General features: G+C 37.8%; 1 protein-coding gene across 1 annotated transcript; it reads right to left on the reverse strand.

Moving 5' to 3' along the window:
* Window positions 1-9767: 9767 nt before the first annotated feature.
* LOC139728066 (carbohydrate sulfotransferase 14-like) lies at window positions 9768-14262 on the reverse strand. The gene is made up of 2 exons (XM_071639032.1): window positions 14095-14262; window positions 9768-10463 (listed from the first exon to the last, which is right to left on the reverse strand). Exons 1-2 carry the CDS (start codon window positions 14260-14262, stop codon window positions 9768-9770), a joined length of 864 nt encoding a protein of 287 aa, XP_071495133.1.
* Window positions 14263-25014: the final 10752 nt, after the last annotated feature.

Raw genomic sequence — 25014 nt, forward strand, 5'->3', positions numbered from 1 at the left:
GGAGTCTATCTTGAGTTTTGGGGTAATTGCTGTTATTAGTTAAGGCCTATATTTTCTTTGTCTATATTTCTCGGGGGGGGGGGGGGGGGGGGGGAGGGGGTTGAGGATTTAATTGGGATCAGTCATGGCCAGCATATCATAATATTGCCCACCCATTTGTTGCCATGTTTTTTTTTCTCCCACATCACAATATAATATTGTTCAGCCACCACACGCTCTCTTGATGTGGATTGTATAGCTATGTTTGACAAATAAAAACACAACCCCAAACCAATGTATGCCAATGAGGTGATTTGCTCCAAGCATGTGCAGTCATTCACAAGTCACCTCCCCCACTGTGTATACCATGTTATTGTACGTGTATGTGATAAAAGGGCACAAAGTGCAAAGGCGGCATTTACTTGTTGATTCACTGTGCTGAAATTTATAACTTACTACTTCCTGAAACTTCATGTGATGCAGCATCATTGGCAGAACCTTTGTAAGGTTCTCATCACATACAGCATGAATTCAAAACCCCCTGTAATTTTTTTTTAGCAAGCCACTAGAAGACATACAGCCGCATTAGTCTATAATACACTGTCAGGGTCATACCTCTATGTAATGAATATGAGTATGAAGTCTTTGAACAGAGAGCAGTCCTATCATTCTTAAGTTTGACATTTTGTCTGCAAAACCTCTTGGTGGAATTCGCCTAGGGAGCTTCGTCCATTCGTTCATCTCTTCTTGGAGGAATACTGTATAGATAGCTAGGCATAGGCACATACTCTGGGCAAAGTTTAATGTGTAATCCAATGGAGCTGTATATTACCAATTGGAGCTTTGTTTGAAGCTCTGTGATATTACTGCACGTCCAGCATGCACAATCATGTCCATGGCCAACTTGATATTTTGGCTAATAATGATTATTTAGCACCCCAATACATCTAAGGCTTGTCTGATCAATATAATCATGTAAGGTCAACGAACTGCTTCACTTCTTGCCTCAGATGTTTATGTTTTTTTCTCCCTCCAACAGATTGCCAAATGTTGTTAATGTTTCCTTGAATCAGTCTTGAGTTGGATTTATCTAAAATTCTCTAGTCCTTCCAGTCAGGGATTTAAGTAGAACAAATAAGATAAGAGTGTTGTTTAATTCCTCACTGGGCATGATGCCAAAAAGCTGAGGCATGCTATCAAGAGTACTGTATTATTTTATTGTTCTCTGTAGACATGTACCTTCACCATGTTATCTGGGCATTTCATATTGTTTGCATAAACTTTGTGCAAGCCTCTATGGTATAGGGTACTTCCTCAAAGACTTTACAACTATTCATATTTATTTTCCCCATCATTAGATCTTCTTGATGCTCTTATGTGTGTGCATGTTTGATGTGATCATGGATTTTTATTGTACATTGACCTCAAAGTTTTCTACTTTGTAATACTTCTGTGGTTTAACAGCCCCTCTGTGTTTTGTCTTTTTCTCAGTCTGTTATTTCACTAGGCAAAGGGTACACTAATGCTTACATTATTCATGAATAACATGTTACATATTTGTTTCTTTGTGTGACATTCATATAAAGTATTCTCAGTAGAGAAAGGCATAAAAATAGATATGCATTTCTTCCGCTGCATATATCCCATGAACCCACTTAAATCTTGCAGATTTTGTTTCTTGTAACTATGTCTTGGAGAACTTTCTTTTGTTTCTAAGGTGTGCCTCTGAAATTTCCTACAACTGCTGAAAGAAGCCAATACAACAATACCTTTAATACTTCGCTGCGTGCATGCAGATAAGTAGATTCACCATTCAAGAAGTATGGTGTGTTTTGTAATGATCCATAACTAAACTGACATCCACTGCTTTCCCTATTAAACTAAATTGAGAAACACATTCTTTCACATTCAGTGACATTTCAAAACTGATTGCTTGTTGTACTCTTCTCTTCTGCGAATCAAAACTAGAGCATTGCAAAAGTTGCTACGGTGCAGAATATTCCCGGTAAGCTGATTTTCTCCTCATCATCAAATCCTCATGATCTTGCCTCCTTTCATTCCAATCTCTTTCGCTCTACTGAAAAGGATTAATCACCCCCATTACTTTGAGAGTATTACCAGTGGTTTAAAATGAAAATGAATCACAACCTTGTCTATGCAACCATAAAAGTTTTGAACAGAATTGATACCAGTAATTCGAGTATAAAGCATGCAAAGGTAGATTATAATTCGCTTGACTCCTGAAGATTATAATTTGCTTGACTCCTGGAAGACTCAGTAACTATTTCTGACAGGAGTCCATGGGGTAAAGTGTTATTATAGTTTGTAGTCCAGGAGAGAGCTTCATGAAAACTAAAAGCTACTCTTGTGGGTCCAAAAAAGAAAGAAAGAAAAAACCATGCAGTGAATAGTAATAACTGGTGGTCACTGGTTGTTGACTGCGGAAGGTACGAGAGTGTATTATGGTGTATGTTTGTATATAGCAATTAGATCGTATTTATTGAAATGTTTTCAGACAAGAGATAACACATCTCAAGAGAGTCAGTTCTATGTTTGAAACCTTTTTTTGTCGACCCCTCATTTATGCAAATTGGGGGAGGGAAGTGCGGTAATCATTGGACCCCGATGTCCAGTGGAAATGTTGATCTCGATGCATTGAATTGCATTCAAATTCATGACTGTAATGTATATTTTGTGCTTTGTACAGTGTGTATTCAAATGACCAACTCATGTATGTGTTGAAGTGAGATACGTGTTTTACAAAGTTCAGACATTTTATTGGTTTGTTGTTTTGTACGTTGTTAAAACCCTCAAAGAACAAGATAATTTGATTGTGATAAATTATGTATTTATTAATATGATAAAGAGATGATTAAGAAACCATGGTGGTAATAAAAGTTTGTTAATGCTTTTTTTCACAATACATTAACAAGGGCAATTAATGTCTTATAATTTATGTTGTGTTGTCAGAGAAGTAGGCCCCACTTGCTTCAAGTATGCATGTCTTTGTGTGTGGATGTGTGGGCATGTGTGCTTTTGTGTGTGTGTTTTTGTAAAGTGTGTTTTAAACCTAAAAGTGTATGGATAAAACTTGAGAAAGAGAAAAGAAAAGATGGTAGATTTATTGAAGAATATCTGGAGGAAAGATATGATATACAGTATGTTTATATATTCATATATTTGTTTGTTTGTATATTTATATATCCATGTATTTGTATATTTATATATTTACATAATATGTAAATATACAAATATTTAAATTAATAAATATATAAATATAAAAAAAAAACAAATATAAGAATATATAAACATCATATCTTCCTCCAGAAATATATTGTACTAGTATTTCTATGTTTATCAGTATTCTATTTCATTTATATGGGTATGTATATATTATGTCAGGAAAGAAAGAGAGATAGATAAGAGGGCTGGGGTGAATAGATACGAACGTAGATAATCCAACAGATACAAAGTATAGAAAGATAGATATGCAGGCCATGAGAGAGAGAGAGAGAGAGAGAGAGAGAGAGAGAGAGAGAGAGGGAGAGAGTGAGTGAGATTGAAATATATATCTGTGTATATTACTTGTACATAATATACGTACGTATAGGGATCATATCTGAAAATGAGTCCCTTTGGCTCATATTGGTGCAGTCACACATCAGAGGGCAAAAAAAAAAAAAAAAAAAAAAAAAAATCTCGATTCAAAGTATCCAGTGTCATGACACAAGTCATACCAGGAGGATGACCCCTGGTATGACCTTTGGGTCACACTCCTTTGGACAAAATTGATATTGACAAACGGCTCAATCCTTTTACTATACCACGTGCCTTACAGAAAACCATCCATATAATATTCTAAATGTCAATTCATATTCCACATATATATCGCTCTCTGGAATTCTTTACCTACGGTTAAAAAGATTATATTAAATATAATAAAGAATTTAATTTCTTTACTTTTATATATTTTTTTAACGGGAGGGGTTAATGGACTCCCACGGGGGCCAGGCCAGCTGTATACATTATATATACTGATATAAAGGAATGGTATCTGCAGTTTTGGTTGAGATGGATCCTCGGGGTTTCTAACCTTTTTTTGCAAGATAGTGAGACGCTTCTTATGAAATATGAAAGCACATACAATTCTAAGAAGAATTCAAAGTGTATTTGATGAAAATTGGTTTTGAAATGGCTGAGATATCTGAAAAGAAAGTGGTCTTAATAAAAGATGGGACCCAGCTTTTATTAGGACCACTATACATGCACTTTGTTTTTTGATATCTAGACCATTTTCAAAACCAATTCTCATCAAATCAACTTTTAATTCCTCTTAAAATTTATTATTGTATTCTCTTTAGTATTTCATAATTGATTTATAATTATATTATATAAAAAAAGTTAGAAATTAAATACCCCATCTCAACACAAACTACGCCATCCCTTTAAAGGACCCATGTCGTGCAAAATGCATGTTGACTTGTTGTTGTCGTTGTTGTTTTAGATTTATTGGAACACTCTGCCGGGTGGGCAATTTGCTCCAAGAAATATAACTATTCAAATATACCCTTAAATTCAATTACAAAACCTATACTACTTCTAATTATTTACAAGAAAAAACTAATCACATTTATTTTAATATTTACAAGTGATATATTTACAAAGGAAGGAAAGGGGACAGGGTTTCGGAAAAGATGTCACCTGCCTACTCCTGCACCGAAATGCAGGGATACGCCGTTCCCGTCGGCAAAGTAGGTAGAGAACCCGCCCACCGACGCCGGTGATGTCTTGTGTTGACTTGTGTTGACTTGTGTTGATCCATGATACATGTACCCTCAACATCACTTCTGTGGCGATACTTATATAAAAATTTTACGCTCCGTGATCTCTTTTTCTTGAGATGACTTGGATACAACCACACAAACACACACACTCAAACACACACACAAAAAAAAACACCTTCAAAACCAATATTCTGCTAGTGACGTCATCTGTCAATCACAAGTATGGGCCTACTGGTATACAAAAGACATCGATATCCCGTACATCATTTTTTCCCATAATCTTTTATTAATCCCATATTCGATACAAATTCATGACAAGTCAGATGACAAAATCTACGATCCAGCATAACACAATTATCAGAATAAAATCAATTATAATGAAATCGTTTGGTGTACAATCAGCGATCAATGATTATTGCTAGCCAAGAACGATCGCTCCCTGTCTAAATTTGACCATTATCATCACTGGTATTCATTCGTGTTTTAACGAAGGAACATATAGATTATTAGACGAGTGATTACTATTCGATCAGACAGTGGCATGAGTCACCGACCTGTCATGATATGATCAGAATGATTGACATTAGATGAGATCAGTCAAAGGAGTATTGGAACTCCATAATCAGGTGTCGAACTAGTAAAATCAAAGGTTGAACTCCTTCAGTCAGAGAGTAGTAAATACTTGGAATAGCCTTTGTGCAGAAGTTGTCGAGGCAACATCAGTGAACAGCTTCAAGTCTAAGCTCAATGATCACTGGAAGCAGAAACATAACAAATTTAATCCAGATTGCACAAACTGATCATCCCGTTGATACATCACGTGGATCTCCTCAGGCTCAGGCAAGTGTCAGGATTGAATCCGTTGAATGGCCCTCTACAAGTTTTCAACTTACTGGGCTTCATCGTAGGTGATTCAGGTAATAATCGGACTATCGATCAATTCACTGACGTCGGTAAAATAGGCTACTGTACACCTTTAGGTCAATTACCCCCTTGACAATTAACTCGCACTTCGGGACCTTTCCCCTTACTCTTACTACCCTATAATCCTAATGCTGTACCTAAGTCGCACCCAAACCCAAATTCTAACCCTAAACCCTTACTCTAATCTTTATTTCATTTCATTTCATTTATTTCCACAATTGACAACTGGTAAAAAAGAATGAACAATATACAGGACAACATGTCAATCATATGCAATACAGGGTGTGGAGGAAGAAGCAAAGGCCATTGACCTGTCAAGGCTTCTCCGAAAAGGTAACAATTATGACACAATACAAAAAAAGAACAAAACAAAACAAATCAAAACAAGACAAAACAAAACGAAAACTACTGATACATAATATTAGCATAACTGAGATAAGTTTTTACGAGTATAGTTTTTTGTGTATTCATGCTATATTCCTGATAAGTATTGGATTCACATTGCTGTTTGGTATATCAAATGATTTTTCTCGGGGTTGAACAATTGTTAAATTAAACTCATATCACGGTGTTTTACTTTAAGATGCCGGATAAGTTTTGGTATTTCGTGAAGTTGATAAGTTTAAATGTTATAAGGTTAAAAAACCTTATATTATGTAATATATAATCTCAACTGGGGATATGCAAGTGAGAGATTGCTTGGCGTGAGATTTACAATTTAGAAATTGGTTTATCTGGGTGTAATTTTTGTTTTTATTGTCGATTTAGGCAAATAAAACGCGGTGTGTTCGGGGGATGTGTTTTGTTATATCCCCTCTTTATTTTTGTATGTAAGTGTGCCCTAGTGAAGTTAGTGTTGAAACAGGTGACTTTCTGATTATTATTTAATGTCGATGATGTAATAGTGATGATGCAGGAAAGGATAATGATGCATACATTTATGAGTTGAATAATTGTATAAAAGTAATATGCTGATAGTTTTATGTCTACTACTAAACACTAATTAATTAAGTATATTTTTACGTCGATGGAGGACAATTTGTCAATAACTTGCAATAAAAACAACTGGATGGAAGAATTTCATCAGTTTGGAAAACGATCACTTTTTAAAAGTCACAAAAGTCTTGACTGAGGGGTCGGTGAAACATTTTGCTTCTGGTGACTGTTTATTTGCTGTTGTTGTTTTATTAACCACATTTTTGACCCTCTTATGCATTATCAACAGTTAATATGTTTTGGCTTTTCTTGCTCCATTGATAGTGTTTTCTTTCAACCACTACACAACGACTCCTTCTTCATGTTCACACAAAATTATACGCTGTTACTTATTGGTAATAATTGATATCTAATGTCAATTTGAAAGTTATATGTGGATTAGACATTGCCATCTTCCCCTAAATCTAATCTCACCTAGCCGTAACAGAAAAATTAAAAGTGTCAGGGTAGTTGAGAGGGGGTCAGAGGATAGATTTTTTTTCTTTTTTCCATACCTCCAACTCGAAATATCGCTATTCTCCCAATAGGTATATGGTACGTTATAACAATGTTTGTCACAGATGTGTTGGAGGTTCACTTATCTTAAACTATGTTTCATTGTGAATGGCTAAGTTTCTATCAAAGAAAGCAGGTGTTCGAAGACTTGAGGATTTTTGCTGGACTTTTGACCCTTTTTTTAAGTTTATGCATAGAGTAATTTTCAAGATATGGAAAAAATGTAATATAGTAAAATGTTAGCATTTTAACCTGGCCTTTGACCCTTGACCTTTAACCATATGACCCTAAAATTCCCAAGAGAATCACTGTCGGGCAGGCAGAACATGTGTAAATATGTTTTTAGTTTCATGACGATACCTTCAGCCACTTTTGAGATATGGAGGAAGAAGCGAAATTGAGCATTTCACTTGACCGTTGACCTTGTGACCTTTGATCTTCTGGCAATTTTTTTTTTTTGTTCAGAGAGTCTCTATTGGGTAATTCATGTTTACACTAAGTTTCAAGAAAAACCCTGCAGGCATTGCATACATAGATATATGAGGGAAACAGTGAAATTTTGAGGAGTTGACATTGACCTTGTCCTGACCTTTAACTCCATCACCCCAATTCCCTAGGTAGCCACTGCTTGTCAGTACATGCATATGTACTGAGTTCCATGGAGATACCTTGAACCATTTCCGAGATATGGAGAAAAAGTGACATTTTAACATTTTCGCTTGACCTTTGACCTTTGAGCTAATGGCGCGAAATTCTCTCTGGAGAATTTATTCTGGGTAGTACATTGTATACACTTATAAGTTCCAAGAAAAAACCTGAAGGCATTGCATAGATATGGGGAAATAGTAACATTTTGATCATTTGACCTTTAGCATGAGCAACAAAAAGTTAAAAGACATATACATGCCAAGCCTCATGAGGATACCTCACACGGATTTTTAGATACGCTGTCCACGAAATTGATTAAGGACAGACGGACGGACGGACGGACAGAAAGGCCCCGTCACACTACAGCGAATGCCCAACGAATGCCAAGCGAAAGCTCAACGAATTCGAAAATGTGAAGACAGTTTGCATGTCTGACGTTCTTTGAATTCATTAGCTATTCGTAGGGATTCGCAGAGATACGCTGGAGATTTTGGACATGTTTAAAAAATAAAATCGGCTCCAGCGTATCTCTGCGAATCCCGACGAATAGCTGATGAATACAAAGAACGCCAAGCATGTTACGAACTATTCTATAGTATTACCAATGGATGTTAACATATCTTCAGATTTTCAAATTTATTGGACATACGTTGGGTATTCGTTGGGCATTCGCTGTAGTGTGACGGGGCCTGAAGGAAGGACAACCCGAAAACATAAAAATTACTCCTGTGACTTTTAAAAAGTGACAACTTTGTCTTAAATGTGTGCTCATTCATCATGACGTAAGATATCATTATGATCGTTCTCATCTTCACACAGAAGTCAGTAAATAAGGGTAAAATATACCCTACCATATTATTGAGCTCAAAACCTTTTCGTTGAAAATTTACCCCTTTTTATTAGGGAATACTTTTTTGTGTATCTCTTGTGAGTTTCTATACGTCTTCACCATGCATATCAAATTCTCCATTGTGATCTATCGTACATCCCAGTGATGTTCTTTCATGCCTACCTCTGAAACGGGATCACTTTAGTGGGTTTGACTAAGTGGAGAATGAAATATTTTTATGGATGGAGCTATCCGCTTTGAGACATGACCAATGATATCACAATACACTGTAGTCTCTTTTTTCAGACAAATTTCAGCAGTAATGGTCCAGTCCCAATTGAAAACTCAGTTGAACTCACTGTCACAATTTAACGTAATATTCTGAAGACAGTGCATAACTCCCCACCTATAGATCAACTAAGTGGTTGCAGCTCCATGCCTATATATAGATCAATACACGCAGAAAACACCCCTACTCTCATTACTCAAAGATGATGAAATGATGGAATGCGAAAATAAAATTTTCGGAGGTTTCTGCTCAGTATAGGAAAAAGAATCGTAGCAGGGGAAGAAGACAATGCATCAGAAATCTTTGAGTAAACTGTTTGTTTTAAGAGTCAGATGTCAAATGCTCATGATGCAAAAACACTTACATTAGATGTTTATCAGTGCAGATCTGTACATCTGGTCTGCCACAATCATTTCATTCCACCTTTTGAAAGCATTTTGATATTATCTATTCTTTTTTTTTCCTTCGTCTGAAAAAAAAAATGACAAGAATATCAACTGGCATTATCATTGTATGCAAACGACTTTGACCATAAAGGGCCATTGTTTTATGTAACAGATACTTGGATTGGATACATCGTGGCTTACGAGATTTATCAGTTTGAATAGTGACGTCAATGATTTGGCTCGCTTTTTTTTAGGGAGTAAGGAATTCATCCAAGTTTGGACTTGTATCACAATCGCTCGATAATAAATCACGTGTTTCTTTTGCACTGAAATCTTTGCTATACATTATGTTATGTTCTCTCACAGTGTCTAATATTCATTGAAACACTTATATTAAACGAAGTCGGGTGTCAATTTGCATCAACTCGAAACTTCTGTCAAGCGAAATCATCGAATATCTTCTCCACATCTGCTATAGATTTCGGTCGGTAGTATCCGAAAAGCATGAAATCTAGACTGTAATAGTCACAGACTTTATGAAATAGTTCTTCTGTTAATTGGTGATAAAACGATACAATCAGTTTTTTGTCATTTGAGACTCGATGCCGATCTTCGTATTCCTTTTGGTATGTCCCGAATTTCTCAATACCCAGTTCATTCTGAAGGAAAGCCATGTCATCTTGGGAGGTTTCTAGTTTGACTATGATGTCATAATCATGTTCACAAGGTCGGCTACGTATATACTGAGGAGTCCAGTGTGGGTCGGTTCCCCGGGTCCAGTTGTTTTTTGTGACAAACCCTGCAAATTCTGGAAACGTTACATGTCTTGGACCGACTTTCCCAGACCGAGCTTCAAGTATCTTTGCTGAGATGTCCTTGCGAAATTTGTCAGTATGTTCGATGAATTTATCACGGTATCCTGATAAGAAGCGTATCAGCGGGTGTCGGACGGTTACAATTTTTGTGTAATGCCGCAGTCGAAAAGTTAGTTCGTGAACTTGGTTCTTCGAGAAAAATGAAAGAGGTGCCTTTGGCTTGTGCTGTTTGCGTGCTAGCTGAGGCGGAAGGTTGGTGATTCTTCCCTGTTTTTCCGCCAAGGACATCAGGAATCTCCTCCAGTTTGAAGAACCACACTGTATGGAATGAATTATTGGATATAAAATATATTACTTATTATGCACAAATACAAATACAGCAACCGCATGGATAAAGGTGTTATGAGAGGGCAATAAAGTGCTAGTAATTCATCGTGAAAATATGTGTTGAATCATTGAATTTCTAATAAAAGGAAACAGGCAGTCGCATTATAGACACTAAAAGTGATATTACATGGATGGCATCTCAACAAGAGTAGTGGAGCTTGAAGCTCCCCTGAGCTCTTCAGAAATCTCATTTTTATCATACTGAATAGAAAGACGATGATTGCAAAGAGTGCCCTTAGTATCCCTGCCCTACATGATTGCCTATCGAGGGCATTGTCGTGAACAACTCACATTGGAGGTACATCATTTACGACTTGGTTAGTCTACTCATAAGCGGCGATACCGGGGGGGGGGGGGGGGGGGGGGACGTCTCCCCTTGATTATTTTTACAATAATGATACTATTAATACACAGACTTTTGTATTGCGCATTTCCCATCCAACTTATCAATGCTAAAAACATAATAACATCTTCTCAATGATGAGGTCTTTGAAAATTGATAGTAAGGGTGATGACCGGAGTTCCTTTGACCGGGTTTAGTATTCCATGCTGATGGTTCACAATGTGAGAAACTACTCTCATCAGCCTGAGTTTTTGCACTTGGTATCTGGAGCACCGTGGTATCCATTGGAGAGCGCAGTTTGTAAGTCGAACGATGGGAAGAGGGTGATAGATATCTAAGAGCAGACATGTTTGTCTTATTTTTTTCAGTTTGGTAGTTTTTTTGGTAGATCTTGTTTTTGAAAACACATTTACCTACAAAAGGTAGACCCTCAGTTTACCTCATCACCTTCCAGCTATGAAATTAAAGGAAAGATTTCAGTTCAAATGACAAAAGTTGTTACATTTTCTGTCACTTTTTAAGTGTCCGATTAATGATATGAGAGGCAATTAAACTTCAAATTGTCCTTAACATTATAGCTGTTGTAATAGTGGACCGGATTCAATGATGAACAGAGGACACAGTTGTTTAACGATAGAATGAACACGACTGCTGCTCTGACCGTATCACTCAAATATAGAATACATGGAATATGCGTACACTTGTGATAATTGTAGTGCGCTCATATAACAAAACAATAGCAACTTACAGACATCAGCCTTGTTTTAACAGACCCCGACGACGTAATGACAACGTCCGGGGAACAAAATTCCTCGCCTCGTGCAATGAAAACCGCAAAAGAGAGCGAGGGGTTCCCTTTTAAGAGATACACAACGGAAACCTTCTCCAGGTAGGCTCCAAACAACCTACCTGTTCAAGCGCGAAGGCTGCGGTATCAATCCATGCACGTTATCGTCGAGCGGTGTGTCATTCTGTTTGGACGAAGGAGCTACTAATCTAGTTGCTCCATGTTTACACTATTGCACATGTGTGTGGAATGTATCAGAAGAATGTTACTGCGAGAACGTTTTAACAGAGAAGGGTTGTCGAGGTAATGTCGGGGTAATTACCCCAGCTGGCTAGGGTAAAATTTGGCAAAGGTTACCGCGGTAACCTGGTAAAGTCCGAGCAACATATTGCGGGACCCGTTTTAAGAGGCAGGGTTAAAAAATGCCCGGGCACTTATAACGGCAACTGTAATTTGTGAGGCTCTGTAAAAACGGGGCTTTATATGCCCAAAAAAAAGTTTCATTGATGTTGCTCAGATGTCTTACTCTGCCTCGGGACTGAGTGCATAATCACGACATGTTCAGATATGTACTCCTGAAATCTGTTTCGTTTGATAGAACTTTTTATTACAGCACCCCCCCCCCCCCCAAAAAAAAAAAGATATTCAAAATGTACTAGTAAATATGACATGGGAATCCTCATGTGGTTTGTTGGTTAGTCGGTCTGTTGCAAATTTTGCTGATCAATCTTTTTCAATTTCTGAACGATTGAGTTTAAATTTGTCATATATGTTGGCAGTATGTAGAAGGTGTTACAAAAACATTTCCCACTTTTGATCCTTAATAGTTCGAAAACTATACATCAGATAACACTGTCACTGATATGAGTAATAGCTGAATAGTGTAATTTAGATGGACGGTGATTTGAATATGAGAGCATGAATCAGTTTCGTTAAACTCATGATTAATTTTAAAGTTAAGACTACTGGACTTTGGTCATATTTGAACCCTCTGTACAAATTGAAATTTACACAAGAACCAATGATGTGTATGTGAGTGTGTACTTACAATGACGCGCTGAACAATAAACATGAATACCACGAATACCACATTTTCAGAGCTCTACTGACTAGGCTTCTAGAGTCTTGCTGCAAGGCACATAAATGCTTCATTAATAATTCATGATGGATTGCCCTGGGCACTGCTAGTCTGAATTCATGGTAAAGGGTAAAATGCATGCACATGAAAAAAAAATAAAGCCCCATCAGTCACATATTTAAAAACACGGATACTCAAAGATCTACACGATGATCTGGGAAGTTCCGGGGTAGCTTCGACCTCAATGGAGCGTCGACGAGCGTTGATAGGACTGTACACACGGTATCAACACGGCAGCTACACGGATAAGGCCGGAAGAGCGCGGCGTCTAAACGGACAAACACGGCATCTACACGGATCAACACGGCAGCTACACGGCAGCCACACGGACCATCCCGGATTGCTCGGCCAATACAGCAGTCCCCGGATGACGCCGGATGTTTTTGACATCCAAGTTGCCGTGTTGGCCTCCCGGATGTCCAAGGATGCCCAAGGAGTCAACACGGATCTCTCCTCGGATCACCTCTGATCAAATCCGGGGTGATCCGGCATATCTATGTGACTGTGGCATGTCTATGTGATCCGGGGTGATCCGGGGAGAGATCCGCGTTGACGCTTTGGGCGTCCTTGGACATCCGGGAGGCTAACACGGCAACATTTGGATGTCAAAAACATCCGGCGTCATCCGGGGACTGGTGTGTTGGTCGAGCAATCCGGGATGGTCGGTGTGGCTGCCGTGTAGCTGCCGCGTTGATAACCCTTGTACCCCCCCCCCCCCCACCACCACCACCACCACCACTACCCCGCTCGTCATTGAGCTCCCTCGCTTGCGTGTGTAAATCCCCATAGCAAGCCATAAATGCAGAATGAGCATTAGAATTTGACATAGGGCATTCAAGCTGATATAGCACATTGCTAAAGGGTAGGCCTGTATACATATTCATAACTAGCGCATTCAATTTAAGACTTTGTTTACATGTAGGGCTACATAGAACTATATAATTATGTAAAAAGATCATTTCATTTCAAATAAAACAATTAATCAAGGAGTTACCATGGAGGAAGAAGGGACAAAAACAACTGTTTCACTCAGTTTACTGTATTTAATTAACCGGCTTGGTTTGATTTCATTAGCTATGGCAGTATGTACTTTTGGGTTGACTCGAGGAATTCCTTTTTCGGGCGAGGTTGCTCCTAAAAGATGAGTATATGACTAACCATATCGTATCTACTAACTGCGCACTACGATTTGTCCCTGTATATTGTGCTGTCATCTGCTGCACTTCTAATATGATTTCCTCGTCTCCTTTGTCTTTCATTTTAGAAATCTATTCTACTTCCATATCACCCTTACCTTAAAGATAACAGCTGAAATGAATCTGAATTTGTCGTTGAAAAGCATGGAGTCCAGATTCCCTCGGTGTTCGGTGACGTCTCGCACATCGGAAGGGTTAGAGTAGTCGAGTTTGCGTGAACCAACAGCAGAGCACGCCTCATGTAGGCGAGTCCTCCGTGATGACATAATCCTTCGCATTTCCTCGATGAACTAGTCGACATGCACATGTATAGATATAAAATTTGTGATCTCCGGGTTAACATCAGATCTGCTTCAATTTGAGCGAGAGTTTTAGTAGGGAGACACAATTGTTAATCAATATCATCGTCTTAAATCATAAGAATCATCACTTTCGGTTCACTACTTTCTTCATCGCTTTCTTTTTTACTGCCATAATCAAGATTATCTTATTCCAGCTCTAATCTAATTAGAATGATGCCTGACATGAAAAATGTCGGGCAGCAAGAAGATGCTTATACCACCTATTTCATAATCATAAGGCATGGCCAATGTATTGTGGTTGAGTGAGCACAATTACACTGTACATATACACTTTAATTACTGTATGTTGCAAGAAATGCAGGTATACTGTTACTAGTAACAGGGTCAAACAATGGATGATGAACAACAGCACCTAAAGGCCATTAAAGCCCAAATATAAATGCGTATTGAGTGGAAGTAACAGTATAAGTAGACCACATTAGCGAAAGTTTGAGAAAAATAAGACAATCGATTCAAAAGTCGTACTTTTTCACAGTTTCGGTGCCGTCATCGCTGGATAAGGAGACTGTTACAAGTCATGACGTCAGTATGGAAAATATTAAGAAAATATGAAGAAAATGTAGCATATTTTCACTTTTCGAGCATAATGAAAGCGCACTTGACTTACATCTTACAGAAAACTGAGGGAATAATGTCACCTCTACCATATATCAGTAACAAGTCGATGGAACGAAACTTATCACACACACACACACACACACACACACACACACACACACACACAAATGTGTCCCTCGGATAGGACATAAAATGGAGGTCCCGTGTATGAGAGAGTCACAGCTCATGCACGTAAAAGATTCCGCTTCATTCATTCATCGCAAAGAGCAGGGTGTCTAACCCGGTGAAGTGGTCCCACCCCGCATCCAACTGGACCCCATGGAAGACCAGCTTAGTGTAGCTGAATATGGGCTATCCAGCCATCTTCACGGATGGAAATTGAACAAGAACAACAACAACAACAAGAACAACAACAACAAATCGAATTTTGCGGAATTCTACCACATTATCCAGTAGCAGATGTGCAATATTTGTATGCAAAATCATGATTATTTTTATATGCGTGGAACCATTATCTCGGTGGTTTTGTGTTTGGGAGTTCTGTGTCATTGCCAATCAGATAAATAACAGCAATCATGATTTGTCTCCTAGATAGATATTTACAATACTTGTATATGTCGACTTCAAGGGATTTGTCTTGTCTGGGATCATATGCCAGCATGGCGATGGTGACTCATACTATCGTAAATACAATCAGCCATCTTGACTCCGACAAATAAACCACAACTTTGGTCAATCTCTTGGACTATCTCCAAAGTTACGTTTGATCTCCTAAAAGTTATGTATTGATAGTTGCATTAGACTTCAAACTCGCGTGTGAACAGACATAGATATACTCTGCGTATAATTTCGGATTACCTCCCTTCGTTCCCTTTGAGTCGGGTGTAAACGTCAAGTTATTTTGTAGCACGAACTTGTTTGCATTTGTAGGTTTCTGCACCATCACAAGTCACAGCAGGTCAACTAAAGTGGATGTTCTTTTTCCTCTGTTGTGATCAATTCGTTCTTTCAGTGACATTCAGGGATCTTTTTCTGGCAGTATAAGATACCAGTTGTATTTTCTTGTTTAGTTCAGTTGAGGTTTATGTAAAACTTTCGTAAACACAGATAACAATAACAAACAGCATTATAAACAAGGAAAAGTAGAATTACGCGGTGCGTAATATATGTCCCCGCCGGAAGTAGCATTTAGTAGCAAAATGTACAATATAGGTAAGAAGATGAAGGTCAAAGGTCAAAGAAGTCAAAGGTCAAAATTCTATGTAGAAGTTTTGAAGCCCTCACCTAGTACCATCACATAAAGCAAACGGAATCAAAATCGGGTTAGAAATGGCGAAGGAGTAGCATTTTGTAGCCAATGTACAATACAGGTCAAAAATCAAGGTCAAAGGTCAAAGAAGTCAAAGGTCAAAATTCTGTGTAGAAGTTTTGAAGCCCTCACCTAGTGCCATCACATAAAGTAAACGGAATTGAAATCGGGTTACAAATGGTGAAGGAGTAGCATTTTGTAGCAAAATGTACAATACAGGTCAAAAATCAAGGTCAAAGGTCAAAGAAGTCAAAGGTCAAAATTCTGTGTAGAAGTTTTGAAGCCCTCACCTAGTGCCATCGTATAAAGCAAACGGAATCAAAATCGGGTTAGAAATGGCGAAGGAGTAGCATTTTGAAGCAAAATGTACAATATAGGTCAAAGGTCAAGGTCAAAGGTCACAACTGAAATTCTGTATAGAAGTTTCAAAGCTCTCATGTAGTGCTATCATATAAAGCAAACAGAATCAAAATCGGGTTAGAAATGGCGAAGGAGTAGCATTTTGAACATTTTGATCACACACGGACGCACACACGGACGGACACACGGACGGACGGACACACGGACGGACACACAGACGGACGGACACACGGACACACACACGTACGGAGCCCGTTTCATAGTCCCCTGCTCGAACTCGTTCGGCGGGGACAAGAGTACGACGTATCATTTAAAAACATGAAAATTTCAACAACATTGATGAGAAAAAGGGGGAACAAAATAATTGGAGACAGGCAGGAATGCAACGCATTATTATCTAAGCCCGTCTCCGAATAAAGAATCACATTAATATACTATCAGGAATCACGTGATTAAAATATTGTCTGATAATAACAAAAACATCTCATATTCAGAAAATTAATAAAGGCTTATACAGACCTACACACACACACACACACACACACACACACACACACACACAACACAAACACAACGAACAGACAAGCTATAATGACCGGAGATGTCGTTAAGTATCCAGTAAGCGAGATGATAAGCTAGCTGTATAGGTATCTCGTCGAACGGTAGAGGAAATGTTGCGTAATCATTGCTCATCATCGAGTAATGTGATGCTGCCAATTGCTGCTCAAGCTCGAAACTATTTCAACTAGTTTAATTTCTTTCATATGCCAAATAAAACATTTGGTTAATGTTATTTTCAATGTTAAAGGACAAGTTCACCTTCATAGACATGTGGGTTGAGTGAATGCAGCAATATTAGTAGAACACATCAGCGAGAGTTTGAGCAAAATCGGACAATCCGTTAAAAAGTTATGAATTTTTGAAGTTTCTGCTCAGTCACGACTGGATGAAAAGACTACTATAGCTTGTGATGTCACATGAGTACAACGATATAAAGAAAGAAGAAAGAAAATTCAACATATTATTTCCATTTTTCTCGCATAACAAAAGAACACTCGACTTCTCTCTTTCAGAAGGCAGGGGGAATAATATCACACTTAACATACGTCAGTAGCAAGTCGAAGAAATGTGCACTTAATTCAAAATGTAAAGTTTTGTGAAATTCTCTTCTTATTTTCCTTATATAGTTGTACGCATGTGACATCATACACTGTAGTAGTCTTCTCTTCCAGCAGTTACTGCGCAGATACTTAAAATAATTATTCGTAACTTTTGAACGGATTGTCCAATTTTCCTCAAACTTTCACTGATGTGTTGCATTGATATTGCTGCATTCTCTCAATCCTTATGTATATGAAGGTTGACTTGTCCTTTAAATCCTCAATTCAGTTCACTTACCTGGCTAGGTTCAGTAGGCCTAGAAGTATTTTCTCCTTGACTTGACCCTAGTTGTTGTGATGTGACTGCGATGCCACTTCTTTTGACGACGTCCCCGTCTGTCTTATTCCTGTCATTGACGTTCCCATCCTTATATTTTGAAGGTAGACCTATGTTGCTGCGATCATACACCGGGGACTGCTCGTCAGTATCACAGTCAGCTCGGTACCTGGCTGTACGAAATGTAAATGTGATACATGTCCGAAATAGCAGGTTTCAACGCCTTGTGGGAGTTTCAGATTTTTTTTTTAAATCTACAACAACAAAGTTTGTGTGACCTCGTCTAGCAACACCTCATGAACACGATGCATCAGTGGAATTTAATTTCAAGTTCTATTTTCATTTTTTCATATACAATAACATACATTATGATTTTTACTTCTTAAACTATAGGCCCCTACTAGTTTTCGACGTTGAGGGGGTTAATATCCAGAATAGCGAAATAGTACGGGCAGACGGTCTGGAAGCCAGACTACTAGTAAATTTGGTACCGCATTTGGCCCAGTTTGCGTTTACAATGAGGAAAGGCCGAGCCGCTGTCGAGACTACCTCCAGAGCTTGGCCAAATGCGCGGCCGGTTTTGGCCCGCATTTGGCCTTTTGCGCGTTTACAGTGAATTGAAGGCCAGGCTTGGCCGCGGCCGAGCCCGGCCTTTTCACTTACTGTAAATTTGGTCTCGGCCGCGGCCGGACACCTTTTCTCACTGAAAACGCAAACTTGGCCAAATGCGGTACCAAATTGCGACCGGCGCGCTCCCAATAATAGTCGTTTGTTTACAAGCAGAGCGCAACTACGACAAAATATTGACAGGTTTGAATTAAAAGCCCGGACCGAGCCCGGCACTGTTAACGGACAAAATTGCGGGCCGAGTACCGGAATTGAGGCCGGGCTCGGCCCAAGCTCGGCCCTGCCCTGCACTGTAAACGGGGTCCAAGAATGTATAGACGGGATATGTACGAAGAATGACAATACGTGTTCACGAGAACAGGAAAGAAATTCACGATTAATTGAAAAAAGTTGACGCCACGGTGTATTCATTTTTTACTGCTCCACTAAAAAAAAAAAAAGAAAAAAAAAGAGTCATAGATCGTGCTTTTGAGCAAGACCAACAGAAAAAAAAAATATCCACAAAAAATATGGCGATAAAGAACTCCTGGGTCAACTTTTTCATGAAAAATCATTTTAATTCCTCTCTGTTTCATATTACGGAATCTGTGTTATCATATCTAATGTTTAGGGGAGGGGGGGATATAAGTTTAAAGTAAGGGAAGCAAACTCGTGCCGTGTGCTCACCGCTCAGTGTGTTTTATAATTGAGACATTAAAAAAAAAACGTTAGTGTGTGTATTGAAATTTGCCCCTGTCTACTTTCAAAATACTCTCCATCTTCACCAAAGATTTTTAAACACAAATAAACCACTTAAGCACTTTCAGAAATCCAAAATGGTGTCCAAAATGGCTGCCATTTCCCGTTTTTCTCATAACCCTGCAACTACGTAACCGCAATACGCACTTAAAATGTATAAATATATATTTTAAGACATAAGGAACCCAACGAAATACTTATTCAGAGATCATGAAGCACATAGGTACAAATAAAACCACGTGAGTTCTTCCCGAAGACCAAATGTTGCTCAAAATGGCCGCCGTTTGTTTATCAAATATTGTTGTTTTTAGCCTGTTTCAAGAGACAGAGAAATTCAACATAATGTTCGAGATTGAACAACTGAAAAGGTCCAGTGGAATCTTTCCCTTAAATGAGCACAAAACGGGCATAGGTTGGGTTGGATGCACCCCCCCCCCCCCTCCTCCTTGGGGAAGGTGGTGGCCTGTACAATCATTATTTTCTAAATATTCAACCTGAAGTATTTGCACTTTGTCATTGAATTGCAATCATAAAAATGCTAAACGTCCCTCGCTCGGCCCCTTTCCATAGACTTTGTACACTTTTGAGATTAACAAATTTTACGAATCTGTCATCAAAAAGTGTGCACTAGATCTTTCACTTACAAAATGCAAAAGTTAGTTCCCTCATATTGGAGGGTAATTTGCCCTAACTCTTCAACCGCTCACTCCCCCAATATGTATTAAATTCCCCTTTTGATTAACAATTCCCAAATATTCCATCAAATGTGTGTAAATGATGTAATTATTTCATTTCTATTCAAATGTAAAAGCTCCCTCGTTTTGGTGGGGGATGGGGATATTGAGACTATTATTATCTACTCTACGAGGATGGATAATTTTCTCAATAAATAACACCAAGGGTGCATTAGGTCGTTTAATGACGATCATCAAAACGCAAAACTCCCTCCAGTCGAAAGTGACCCCCCCCCCCCATCATCTACTAGCTCATTGCCTTGAATATACTAGTCTCTACTCTACTTACACTTCTTAATAGAAACACAAATCTAGTATTTCATTAATGTTCAGAGCGCACCATAAAACCCGTAACCTGAAAAAAAAATCTCAATTTTGTGGGAAGGTGCATCACCTCTACACCTCCGCCGCATATTTCCATAAATATATATTTTCTTATTTTTAGGACAAAAACAAATCTCAGATATTTCACCAAAGAGTGCGCTAAATCTCTGACTCTCAAAGTGGAAAATCCAAAAAATTTTCAAGGTATGGGAAAGAGTATTCTCCTCTCACACTTCTCCCTCCCTGACACTTTCCTGAATATATATTTTTCCTAACGTTTTCAAATAGAAAACAGATATCGGGTATTCCACCAAATGGATGCAACAGCTCTGTGAATTTCTAGTCCGAAAATACGAAATTTCCCCTGGTGTGGGAGCAGGCAACCCTATAACCGCGCACTTCCATGATTATATATCTTTTTGTCTCTTTTTTGGTGGAAACAAAAATCTAATATTTCACCAATAGGGTGCATCAGATGTCTGAATATCAGGTCTGAAAATGCAAAATCTCCCTCATGTTGGGGGAGGGGGAGGTGACCCCCTTCCACACCCTTCAATAATTACATTGCCCATTTCCCTGAATACTACTTTATATCCAATTTCCTACTCTCTGATGGAAATAATTCAATATCTTACCAAACGTTTGCACTATATGTTTCACTTTCGAGTAAAAAAAGAAAGAAAAAAGATCCCTCGTGTGGTAGAGGAGTATCCCTCCTCCATGTATCAATATCTTTACTTTTCAAAGAATTGTTTTTACTTCTCAAGTGATAACTGACAGTTTCAACTGGAACACACCTCATGGTAGACATCAAATGCGTTGGTAATAAAAAGGGGCTAGCACGAGATTTTCATCTCATGACGAAAATAGACCATGTGGTAAAAAGATATTGCCTTCTAGTAGGCTCTCTGTTTAGCAACAAATCTGTTGGTGAAATATTTCTCTCGTAACAAGGACACACTCCTTGAGGTTAACATGCAAATGCTTTTATTTGTATACTTTACACATAAGAACTATATTTTGAATAAAAAGTTTCTTATAATATATATTGACATTTATTTACATAATTGTGAGATGAAATTGTGACTGCCGGCCATTTTGCACCCCATTTCCTCTATCAGGAAGAGCTCGATCAGTTATATCAGTAGGCCTACATGCGTGCGTCAAAATCTCTTAATATGTATTTTATTGAGTTCTTCATGTTTCAAAACTTGTAAAGACGCTTAAATTGTGTATTGGGTTCCCTAGTTGAAAGGTTATAAAAATTTCAGGAAATGGCGGCCATTTTGGTTGCCATATTGGATTACAGTACTTGTGTGCGTCAGCATCTCTTGATATGTATTTTATTGAGTTCTTCATCCTTCAAAACATATATCTAGACACTTAAATTTTGTATTTGGGTTACCTGGCTGAAAAGCTATGAGAATTTCAGAAAATGGCGGCCATTTTGGACGCCATCTTGGATTTCGGTACTTGCGTGCATCAAAATCTCTTCATATGTGTTTCACTGTGTTCTTCATGCTTCAAAACATATATTTAGACAATTGAATTTTGTATTTGGGTTCTCTGGTTGAAAAGTTATAAGAATTTCTGGAAATGGCGGCCATTTTGGACGCCATCTTGGATTGCGGAAAACACTCAAAGAGAATTTGTGAGGACTCTTAGTATGTTATTCTAGACATTTTTCTGGACCTATCCTGAAAAAATCAGCTTGTTACCAAAAATGTCCAGGTTTAGGCCTTTTTTGACCTAATGCTCTTGGACTATGTGCCTTGGAGCAAGAGATAAGAAGCCTAGTCAGCAGAGCTCTGAAAAAAAAAAAAAGTGGTAATCGTGGTATTCATGTCTGTTGTTCAGGGTCATTGTTACTGGTTCCTGTGTAAAGTTCAGTTTTGTACAGAGGGTTCAAATTTGACCAAAATCTGGATCTTAACTTTTGAATTGATCATGGATTTAATGAAACTGATTCATGCCTTCATATTCAAATTACCTCCAACCAAATTGTACACTGTTCTGCGATTACTCATATCAATGACAGTGTCCTGATATACAGTTTTTGAACTATTAAAGGTAGGGAATCCCATTGGCATGCCTTAAATGAAGAGTTGTATAAAAACAGTGGTATGTTGAAGAGAGTATCATTTTAGAAACTCCCATAAAGTATTGAAAGTGGAAGGTAACATTTAGTACATTTTTATTGACCGTTAGATTTTGAATTGAATTTTTTTTTCGGGGCTCACCGTAAATTCCAGTACATTACTAGGCTAGCTTTGCAGACCCATGCACTGCATGTGTGTCCATCATGTATATTTTGTAAAGAAAGTTCATCAAAACTTACAAACATTTTTATATACATTCTTGCCACGCACTCTATATGTTATTACATCAGCTTTTATACTTTTAGATTTGTGTTTATAGATAAAAAATATCGAAGACTACAACAAAAAGGCTTAAGTGTGGCTGACACACAGAACTACTGAGTAGTTGAGTTTTGTGCATTATTCAAATTGTAGATAACTGTTGACTTCCAAATTTCTCAGCAGTGGCCTAAACAAGTCCCCTGAGGTTCATATTTAATGTTTTGCTGCATTTTGGGAGGTCTGTAAAAGGTATCCCCTGTACCTTTAAAGGTCCTGTTTACCTTTGGGAACAGTGATTTAACATTTTTCAAGATAGGACTTTCAATGCTTATGTTTAGGTTTGTTGTACCACAAAACATCTTATCAAATAAGATTTTCGCGAGAAATCCTAAAATATAAGGAGATATATGTGTTTTTCTCAATGAACCGTAAGTGTAGATGATTTAATTTGAAAACATTTTATTATAATCATTGTTCACATTTTGTACATTCAATTCATCGATTTACCAATTCGTATTTTTACATTTTAGAACTATTTGAAAGCACTATAATGCTGGGTTTTTGTTTCCTCTGCAATTGGTAATTATGCCTTTAAGGATCAAAAGTGAAAATCTTGAAAATGTTGTTTGTAACACCGAGTATACCTTTCTTGTGATTGAATCGTGTATTCTCTACTGTGAAAATCGCAATTAAGTAAAATTTATTCAGATTAAAGTAACAGGTCAGCAATTTGGTATTTTTCTCAGCTTTTTGCAAAAATGCAGTGTGACTCGAATATTTAGTTTTGATTGCAACGACAGCCTATAGCGAAAAATAACAAATTACAAAATGCTTCACATTCTTCTTGAGAATCACTTAATCTTGAACCATAGGATCCAAGGTAACGTAACTCACCTCGTAAAAAGAAAATCGTTGCAAGAGAAGCTTCTCAAAATCTGAACTCGCGAGCCCCTTAAATCAAAACAGATGATTATTCCTTTTCACTTTCCAACATTGATAGTCTCAGACTGAGAATAATAATCTAGCTCTATGACATCACAAAATATATTTTGCCGAATGAAAAGCCATTGAGGTAATTGAACTACTGGCAGCTTTGGAAAAAAAAAAAACTAGAACTATCACTCATTGTGATTAATATACCCCCACCCACAACTGAGGGAATTAGCTCAACCAGGATTATTGTTTTTTTTTAATGAAAAAAAAATACCATGGCAATGCACTGTTCAACAGTGAATAAATGTATTGCTCGCTGTTAGTCACATGTCCCACATTTCAAGTCAAGTGCTCAAAAACTGAGTGAGCAAGATGAATAAACTGACGATTTCTATGGTTTTTATTAAAAATTGTGTAACAATGGCAACACAATGTTGGACATTAAGAAAAAAATGAAGTTTGCACAACTATATATCATATATAGCCGCCACATGTGCCAAATTTCAAGCCAAATGCTAAAAGGATGAGGGGCTTAGTTGACTTCACAATATTAGTGCATCATTTTCATTCAAAATATACTGTTACCATGGCAACACATTTTCCACACCGAGAAAAGATTTTTTGCACATCTAGGTAATGTAGAGGTAACATGTGCCAAATTTAAAGCCAAAATGCTCTAAACAGAGAGAGTTAGGAGAATCTAAATGTTTGTATGATTTTCATTCAAAATGCACTGTTACCATGGCAACACATTGTTCAACAATGATGAAACATGAAGTTTGCATATTTTTGTACTATAATGGTTGCATGTGCCAAATTTCAAGCCAAAACTCAAAGACTGAGGGAGTTACCTGAATCCACAATATTTTTGTATGATTTTCATTCAAACTATGCTGTTACCATGGCAACACAATGATCAACAATGACGAATGGTAAAGTTTGCACTTCTACGTACCATAGTGGTCAGGTGTGCCAAATTTCAAGCTAAATGCTCAAAGACTGAGGGAGTTGGCTGAATCCACATGCTTTTTGGTGAAAAAAAAATGTTGTTATCATGGCAACGCATCGTTCAACAATAATGACAGATTAAGTTTGAACATCTATATGCTATAGTGGTCACATGTGCCAGAATTTTAGCCAAATACTCAAAGACTGAGGGAGTTAACTGAATCCACAATATTTTTGCATGATTTTCATTCAAAATATACTGTTACCATGGCAACACATTGATCAACAATGACGAAAGACTATGTATGCTCATGTACGTACTATAGTG

The sequence above is a fragment of the Diadema antillarum genome, unplaced genomic scaffold, assembly GCF_040938485.1.
Source record: "Diadema antillarum isolate AM-2024a unplaced genomic scaffold, OU_Dant_1.0 scf00000018, whole genome shotgun sequence".
Taxonomy (NCBI): Eukaryota; Metazoa; Echinodermata; class Echinoidea; order Diadematoida; family Diadematidae; genus Diadema; species Diadema antillarum.